At 47.7% G+C, this 8,995-nt stretch overlaps 1 protein-coding gene across 1 annotated transcript in view; it reads right to left on the reverse strand.

Moving 5' to 3' along the window:
• The window catches only part of atf6b (activating transcription factor 6 beta), a gene marked incomplete at its 5' end in the record, with an annotated part of 14,923 nt that extends 5,929 nt beyond the window's left edge, over positions 1-8,994 (reverse strand). Inside the window, 10 exons of the mRNA XM_072447257.1 lie at positions 426-525; positions 1,873-1,940; positions 2,670-2,769; positions 3,115-3,225; positions 5,758-6,039; positions 6,760-6,842; positions 7,388-7,567; positions 7,881-8,041; positions 8,135-8,299; positions 8,760-8,994. Coding sequence (XP_072303358.1) covers positions 426-525; positions 1,873-1,940; positions 2,670-2,769; positions 3,115-3,225; positions 5,758-6,039; positions 6,760-6,842; positions 7,388-7,567; positions 7,881-8,041; positions 8,135-8,299; positions 8,760-8,994 — 1,485 coding nt within the window. The remainder of the gene's footprint in view (positions 1-425; positions 526-1,872; positions 1,941-2,669; positions 2,770-3,114; positions 3,226-5,757; positions 6,040-6,759; positions 6,843-7,387; positions 7,568-7,880; positions 8,042-8,134; positions 8,300-8,759) is intronic.
• Between the last annotated feature and the right edge of the window lies 1 nt (position 8,995).

Below are 8,995 nucleotides of genomic sequence, written 5' to 3' on the forward strand. Positions count from 1 at the left end.
GTGTGTGTGTCTGTGTGTGTGTGTGTGTTACAGTGTGTGTGTGTGTGTGTGTCTGTGTGTCTGTGTCTGTGTCTGTGTGTGCGCGTGTGAGTGTGTTACAGTGTGTGTGTGTGTGTGTTACAGCGTGTGTGTGTGTGTCTGTGTGTGTGTGTGTGTGTCTGTGTGTTACAGTGTGTGTGTGTGTGTGTGCGAGTGTGCGTGTCTGTGTCTGTGTGTGTGCGTGTCTGTGTGCGTGTCTGTGTGTGTGTGTGCGTGCGTGTGCATGTGTGTGTGTGTATGTGTGTGCGTGTGTGTGCGTGTGTGTGTGTGCGTTAGTGCGTGTATGTGTGTGTGCGTGTGTGCGTGTATGTGTGTGTGTGTGCGTGTATGTGTGTGTGTGTGTGTGTGTGTGTGTGTGTGTGTGTGTGTGTGTGTGTGTGTCGTACTCGTCTGAATGAAACCACATAGAAAGTGTCCTCTCTGCGGTCGATGGCGTCCATGAAGTCGGTGTATGTGACCTCTGGCCCCGACAGAACCTGCAGCTGACTGTGGAACCAGAACCATGGGTCAGTTTAATCACAGCAGGGTTCAGGCGGCAACAACCAGGAACCAGGAACCAAGAACTAAGAATCTAGAACAAGGAACTAGGGACCTAGAACTGGGAACCTAGAACTAGGAACCAAGAACTAGGAACCAAGAATCAAGAACTAATAACCTAGAACTAAGAACCAGGAATCAATAACCTAGAACTAAGAACCTAGACCTAAGAACTGGGAACCTAGAATAAAGAACCAGGAACCTAGAACCAATAATCTAGAACTAAGACCCAGGAACCTAGAACCAAGAACCATGAAATAAAAAAGACAGAAGAATCCTGAGTCCAAACACAAGTAAACGTACAAGAATAAGATAAGATAATCCTTTATAAAGTACGTTATAATCACAAACACAGGCCAGCATTTAAACCAAACACAGAAAAGTATAAAAGTATAAAAGTATCCAAGTATCCAAGTATCCAAGTATCCAAGTATCCAAGTATCCAAGTATAAATGTATAAATGTATACAAGTATACAAGTATACACGTATAAATGTATACACGTATACACGTATACAAGTATACAAGTATACAAGTATACATGTATAAATGTATAAATGTATACAAGTATACAAGTATACAAGTATACAAGTATACAAGTATACAAGTATAAATGTATAAATGTATAAATGTATAAATGTATGCAAGTATACAAGTATACAAGTATACAAGTATAAATGTATAAATGTATAAATGTATACAAGTATACAAGTATACAAGTATAAATGTATACAAGTATACAAGTATAAATGTATAAATGTATAAATGTATACACGTATACAAGTATACAAGTATACAAGTATACAAGTATAAAAGTATAAATGTATACAAGTATACAAGTATAAAAGTATAAAAGTATACAAGTATACAAGTATACAAGTATACAAGTATACAAGTATAAATGTATAAATGTATAAATGTATACAAGTATACAAGTATACAAGTATACAAGTATAAAAGTATAAAAGTATAAAAGTATAAATGTATAAATGTATACAAGTATACAAGTATACAAGTATAAAAGTATACAAGTATAAAAGTATCTGTGAAAAACATGATCATAAATGTCACGCTCATAATATAAAGCTAAAAGCTTCTCACATCAGAGAACGACAATAACAGAACGAGTCAAACACTGACCCAAGGGCTCCACCTGCTGCCAGCAGAGGGCGCTACACCAGAGAAGAGTATCTGAAGTACAAGTACTGCAGATATTCGGTTTAACCCCCTGAAGTACAAGTACTGCAGATATTCGGTTTAACCCCCTGAAGTACAAGTACTGCAGATATTCATGTACCTCTCGATGGAGCGGTGGGACTGGACGGGCAAGTATCTGGAGATGTTGGCCTTCCTCAGCTGAGCTTTCTGTAAAAGAAGAACATGAACTCTAAAGATGAGTGAACTCTAAACGCCGACACAAAGATGAGTGAACTCTAAACGCCGATACAAACATGAGTGACCTCTAAACGCTGACACAAACATGAGTGACCTCTAAACGCTGACACAAACATGAGTGACCTCTAAACGCTGACACAAACATGAGTGACCTCTAAACGCTGACACAAACATGAGTGAACTCTAAACGCCGACAAACATGAGTGAACTCTAAACGCCGACAAACATGAGTGAACTCTAAACGCCGACACAAAGATGAGTGAACTCTAAACGCCGATACAAACATGAGTGACCTCTAAACGCCGACACAAACATGAGTGAACTCTAAACGCCGACACAAAGATGAGTGAACTCTAAACGCCGATACAAACATGAGTGACCTCTAAACGCCGACACAAACATGAGTGAACTCTAAACGCCGACACAAAGATGAGTGAACTCTAAACGCCGACACAAAGATGAGTGAACTCTAAACGCCGACACAAAGATGAGTGACCTCTAAACGCCGGGGCAAACATGAGTGACCTCTAAACGCCGGGGCAAACATGAGTGACCTCTAAACGACGGGGCAAACATGAGTGAACTCTAAACGCCGACACAAAGATGAGTGAACTCTAAACGCTGACACAAAGATGAGTGAACTCTAAACGACGGGGCAAACATGAGTGAACTCTAAACGCCGACACAAAGATGAGTGACCTGAGCGATCCTGGCCTTCTTCACAGTCTTGGCTTTCCCGCCCGACTTCTTCCTGTCGATCTGGTGCCGGTGAACCCAGCCCCGGAGCTCGTCTGCCAGCCTGAAACACACAAACACTTTCAGGTTCACTCTGAGTGTATCGGGGCCTCACAACTCCTGCCAGGGACACAACACATGGGTACTTTTGGTACTTTTGGTACTTTTTGAGGCCCACGACTCAAACTGCATCAAGGACAGGTCCAAAATGAAATGAAAAATGAATGAAAACGGTTTCTGTTTAATGTATTGGACGTCTTGATTCAGTTTGGTTGCTGTAGAGCTCATCTTTAGCTTGTTTTGAATGGCAGGGAGAGATAAAGGACACTTCCCCTCAGAAACAAGTTACGTGAGGAGATAAAGGTCGTGAGTTCAGCTGCGTGTGAGGCCAAAGGGAAGATGTGCAAACCTGAGCGACTCGGAGCGGTTGAACTGGCGACAGTCGGAGGACGAGAAGAACCTGTCGATGTCCTGAAGAACCAGGTCCTTCATGTCCGTGAAGGCGTCGTCGCTCAGGTTCCTGAAGGCAGCACGCACAGGAGCACACGTCAGAAACACGTCAGAAACACGTCAGAAACACGTCAGAAACACGTCAGAAACACGTCAGAAACACGCACAGAAGCACACGTCAAAAACACGTCAGAAACACGCACAGAAGCACACGTCAGAAACACGCACAGAAGCACACGTCAGAAACACGTCAGAAACACGTCAGAAACACACACAGAAGCACACGTCAGAAACACGCACAGAAGCACACGTCAGAAACACGTCAGAAACACGTCAGAAACACGTCAGAAACACGTCAGAAACACGCACAGAAGCACACGTCAGAAACATGTCAGAAACACGTCAGAAACACGTCAGAAACACGTCAGAAACACGTCAGAAACACGCACAGAAGCACACGTCAGAAACACGTCAGAAACACGTCAGAAACACGTCAGAAACACGTCAGAAACACGTCAGAAACACGCACAGAAGCACACGTCAGAAACATGTCAGAAACACGTCAGAAACACGTCAGAAACACGTCAGAAACACGCACAGAAGCACATGTCAGAAACACGTCAGAAACACGTCAGAAACACGTCAGAAACACGTCAGAAACACGTCAGAAACACGTCAGAAACACGCACAGAAGCACACGTCAGAAACACGTCAGAAACACGTCAGAAACACGTCAGAAACACGTCAGAAACACGTCAGAAACACGTCAGAAACACATGTCAGAAACACGTCAGAAACACGTCAGAAACACATGTCAGAAACACATGTCAGAAACACATGTCAGAAACACGTCAGAAACACGTCAGAAACACGCCAGAAACACGCCAGAAACACGCCAGAAACACGTCAGAAACACGCCAGAAACACGTCAGAAACACGTCAGAAACACGTCAGAAACACGTCAGAAACACGTCAGAAACACGTCAGAAACACGCACAGAAGCACACGTCAGAAACACGCCAGAAACACGTCAGAAACACGCACAGAAACACGCACAGAAACACGTCAGAAACACGTCAGAAACACGTCAGAAACACGTCAGAAACACGTCAGAAACACGCACAGAAGCACACGTCAGAAACACGTCAGAAACACGTCAGAAACACGTCAGAAACACGCACAGAAGCACATGTCAGAAACACGTCAGAAACACGTCAGAAACACGTCAGAAACACGTCAGAAACACGTCAGAAACACGTCAGAAACACGCACAGAAGCACACGTCAGAAACATGTCAGAAACACGTCAGAAACACGTCAGAAACACGTCAGAAACACGTCAGAAACACGCACAGAAGCACACGTCAGAAACACGCCAGAAACATGTCAGAAACACGTCAGAAACACGTCAGAAACACGTCAGAAACACGCACAGAAGCACACGTCAGAAACACGTCAGAAACACGTCAGAAACACGTCAGAAACACGTCAGAAACACGTCAGAAACACGCACAGAAGCACACGTCAGAAACACGCCAGAAACATGTCAGAAACACGTCAGAAACACGTCAGAAACACGTCAGAAACACGCACAGAAGCACACGTCAGAAACACGCCAGAAACATGTCAGAAACACGTCAGAAACACGTCAGAAACACGTCAGAAACACGCACAGAAGCACACGTCAGAAACACGTCAGAAACACGTCAGAAACACGTCAGAAACACGTCAGAAACACGCACAGAAGCACACGTCAGAAACACGTCAGAAACACGCACAGAAGCACACGTCAGAAACACGTCAGAAACACGTCAGAAACAAGTCAGAAACACGCACAGAAGCACACGTCAGAAACACGTCAGAAACACGTCAGAAACAAGTCAGAAACACGCACAGAAGCACACGTCAGAAACACGCACAGAAGCACACGTCAGAAACACGTCAGAAACACGTCAGAAACAAGTCAGAAACACGCACAGAAGCACACGTCAGAAACACGCACAGAAGCACACGTCAGAAACACGTCAGAAACACGCACAGAAGCACACGTCAAAAACACGACAGAAACATGTCAGAAACACGTCAGAAACACTTTAAAAACACGTTAAAAAAAAACTTTAAAAACATGTGAGTGGCAGAAAAACTCTTTCACACAGTTTTGTCCAGAGAAACCAGTTTGAGACGCAACAATCCACATTTTTATCATTCTCCTCTGACAGCGGGACATTTGCATAAACGGCCCATAATTACGTTGTCTACATATTTCTGTGGAAAGTACTTTGTATTGAACTCACAAGAGTTTATTTGTGTTTCGTTAGAAACTGTTTTAACGTCTAATTTGTTTTTACTTTGACTAAAATTACGAGTAAATACATTTTTATTGGAGCTGTGATGAATTGTATGTTTGTTTCTGCTCTGGTTTGACAAAACATCCTCTTTTTGTCATAGATCTGTCATTATTATACTTGTTTAATTTACTTTTTATTTAGTTTGGTCGGAAAAAACATGGCTTTGACAGAAATATTGTAATGGATGAGAATGACGTTTTTTAGCCGTTTGAAACATGTTACAGGAGTGCGGGAGGGCATCCGACACAGTTGTACCTGAAGTGAAACGTCTCAGAGTCAAACTTCTCCTCCTCCGTCCTCCATCGCTCGTCCCTCGCCTGCTCCTCCGTCTCTGCTCGCTCCGCGCTCCTTTGGGGAGAAACGCTCGCCACCTTTTGGTGCTGTTGTTGTTGTTGTTGTTGTTGTTGTTGTTGTTGTTGTTGTTGTTGTTGCTGCTGTTGTAGCTGTTGTAGTTGTTGTTGTTCGATTTCCAGCAGTTTCCGTCCCGTGTAGGACACCGCACTGTCCCCGACGTCCGACCACTTCCTGTCGGTGATGCTGCGCAGAATATGCAAATAAGATGTAAATAGAAACGTAACCTGGAAGTTAGTTAGTGCTTTATTCTCCAAAAACCAGGATGTGCGCCGTTAGCATGCTAGTTGCCGTTAGCACGCTAGTTGCCGTTAGCACGCTAGTTGACTCTGGATCAAAACCCCGATAAGTCTTGAACCACAGACTCTGGATAAGTCTTGAACCACAGACTCTGGATAAGTCTTGAACCACAGACTCTGGATAAGTCTTGAACCACAGACTCTGGATAAGTCTTGAACCACAGACTGGATAAGTCTTGAACCACAGACTCTGGATAAGTCTTGAACCACAGACTCTGGATAAGTCTTGAACCACAGACTCTGGATAAGTCTTGAACCACAGACTCTGGATAAGTCTTGAACCACAGACTCTGGATAAGTCTTGAACCACAGACTCTGGATAAGTCTTGAACCACAGACTCTGGATAAGTCTTGTACCACAGACTCTGGATAAGTCTTGTACCACAGACTCTGGATAAGTCTTGAACCACAGACTCTGGATAAGTCTTGTACCACAGACTCTGGATAAGTCTTGAACCACAGACTCTGGATAAGTCTTGAACCACAGACTCTGGATAAGTCTTGTACCACAGACTCTGGATAAGTCTTGAACCACAGACTCTGGATAAGTCTTGTACCACAGACTCTGGATAAGTCTTGAACCACAGACTCTGGATAAGTCTTGTACCTCACAGGTCCGAAGCTGAAGGTCATGAAGAGCAGAACGGCCATGACGCACACGGCACGTTTGTTACTCATCGAATCACCGCCCTGAAAACAAACAAGAGTCAGGATCTGGAATCCAGTCTCTCTAAGGGACAGTCTCTCGGGTCCAGTCCCTCCGGTCCCAGTCCCTCCGGTCCCAGTCCCTCTCCCTCCGGTCCCAGTCCCTCTCCCTCCGGTCCCAGTCCCTGTCCCTCCGGTCCCAGTCCCTCCGGTCCCAGTCCCTGTCCCTCCGGTCCCAGTCCCTCCGGTCCCTGTCCCTCCGGTCCCAGTCCCTCCGGTCCCTGTCCCTCCGGTCCCTGTCCCTCCGGTCCCAGTCCCTCCGGTCCCTGTCCCTCCGGTCCCAGTCCCTCCGGTCCCTGTCCCTCCGGTCCCTGTCCCTCCGGTCCCAGTCCCTCCGGTCCCTGTCCCTCCGGTCCCTGTCCCTCCGGTCCCTGTCCCTCCGGTCCCAGTCCCTCCGGTCCCTCAGGTCCAGTCCCTTCAGTCCCTCAGGTCCAGTCCCTTCAGTCCCTCAGGTCCAGTCCCTTCAGTCCCTCAGGTCCAGTCCCTTCAGTCCCTCAGGTCCAGTCCCTTCAGTCCCTCAGGTCCAGTACCTCCTTGCCGGCGAGCCTGTCCCTCAGCTCCTGGTTCTCCCTCCTCAGCCTCTCGTTCTCCTGCTGAGCTTCTCGGAGCTGCGACTCGAGGTTTTGCAGATATTCCTTCTTCTTCTTCCGGGACTGACAGGCCGACTCTCTGTTCTTTATCATCCGCTGCTGCCGCTTCAGAACCTTCATCTGAGGAGAACCAGCTTCAGGAATCCTTTATAGTTCCTGGCACTTTCTTACACAATTCTCTGGAGCACAAGCGTCCGACTCGCTGGCGTTCACATGCTTTTATCTCAGAAAGTAGCAATTTTGATGTCACCAATAAAGAAAATAGCGAGTGGACTATGTAACAGCGTTTAATATTGCCAAAAGTTAGAGTTACAGTTCTTCTTTAAGCTACTGAACAAGAGAAATGGACCAACGATGAACTCGACTAACGCTTCCCCTGCCTCTTAATTCTCATAAAACCTTTCAAGTTGAGCGGTGCGATCGCGTGACTCACGTCGATGTCGTTGCCGCCGTTGCCGGGCAGATTGGCGCTCCCCGGGACGATGGGTTTGCTGGTGGGCCTGGCCGCGGCGCACTGAGGCATGCTGGGAGAGAGCGGCTCCACTTTGACGATGGCGGGGGCCGTGGAGAGGCAGACGGACGGAGACAGGACCACTGAAGAGGACAAACGCCATCGTCATTACTCTAATATCGTTCTGGGGGCGAGGGCGCGGCACCAGAGTGCATTGTGGGTGTGGCAGGCCGTACCTGGGTGGGACTGGTCCATGGGGGTCAGTCCCTGGAGGAGCAGAGCGCCTCCGGAGCTGGGCGTCTGCAGAGAGGACGACGACACCGGGACAGAGGCCACGCAGAGAGGACGAGGCTGCAGAGGAACTTTAGACCTGCTCTTCAGAACCGAGGAACCGGACAAGACTGAGGACAGAGAGAGAGAGAGAGGGAGGGAGGAGGGAGAGAGGGAGGAGGGAGAGAGGGAGGGAAGAGAGCGGAGAGGGAGGGAAGGAGGGAGAGAGGGAGGACGGAGAGAGGACGGACAGAGGGAAGGAGGACGGAGAGAGGGAGGGAAGGAGGGAAGAAGGGAAGGAGGGAGGGAAGACGGAGAGAGGGAGGACGGAGAGAGGGAGGGAAGGAGGGAGGGAAGGAGGAGACAAGCGATGGTCAGGAGGACACTAGGAGACGTCTAGAGCTGCAACATTATATTCTAATTGAAATTACAGTTTGAATAGTTCTACACAGACTTCAGGGTCTTTCTCTGTCGCACGAATAAACTCAAGTCAAAGTGGAGCCATTATTCACCTCCAAAGACGAGACAGGACTTTAAGAGCGACGCTTAATGTGACGCCAGAAGAACCACGCCCGAGTGAGGAGAACTGACCTGTGCTCTGAGCGTGCAGAGCGACGCCCGCGTTGATCGTCTGTATCTGCCCCGCCGTCTGCCCCGCCGTCTGCCCCGCCGTCTGCCCCGCCGTCTGCCCCGCCGTCTGCCCCGCCGTCTGCCCCGCCGTCTGTGCCTTGGCGCCCGACGTGGCCACAGTGACCTCCAGCGACCCCAGCGGCGGCGACAGCACATCTCCGAACATGTACGGGGGGGTCGGGGGGTTCTCTCCGTTC

The sequence above is a fragment of the Eucyclogobius newberryi genome, unplaced genomic scaffold (assembly GCF_026437365.1).
Source record: "Eucyclogobius newberryi isolate DKJ021-1_F unplaced genomic scaffold, fEucNew1.0.hap1 SCAF_16, whole genome shotgun sequence".
Taxonomy (NCBI): domain Eukaryota; kingdom Metazoa; phylum Chordata; class Actinopteri; order Gobiiformes; family Gobiidae; genus Eucyclogobius; species Eucyclogobius newberryi.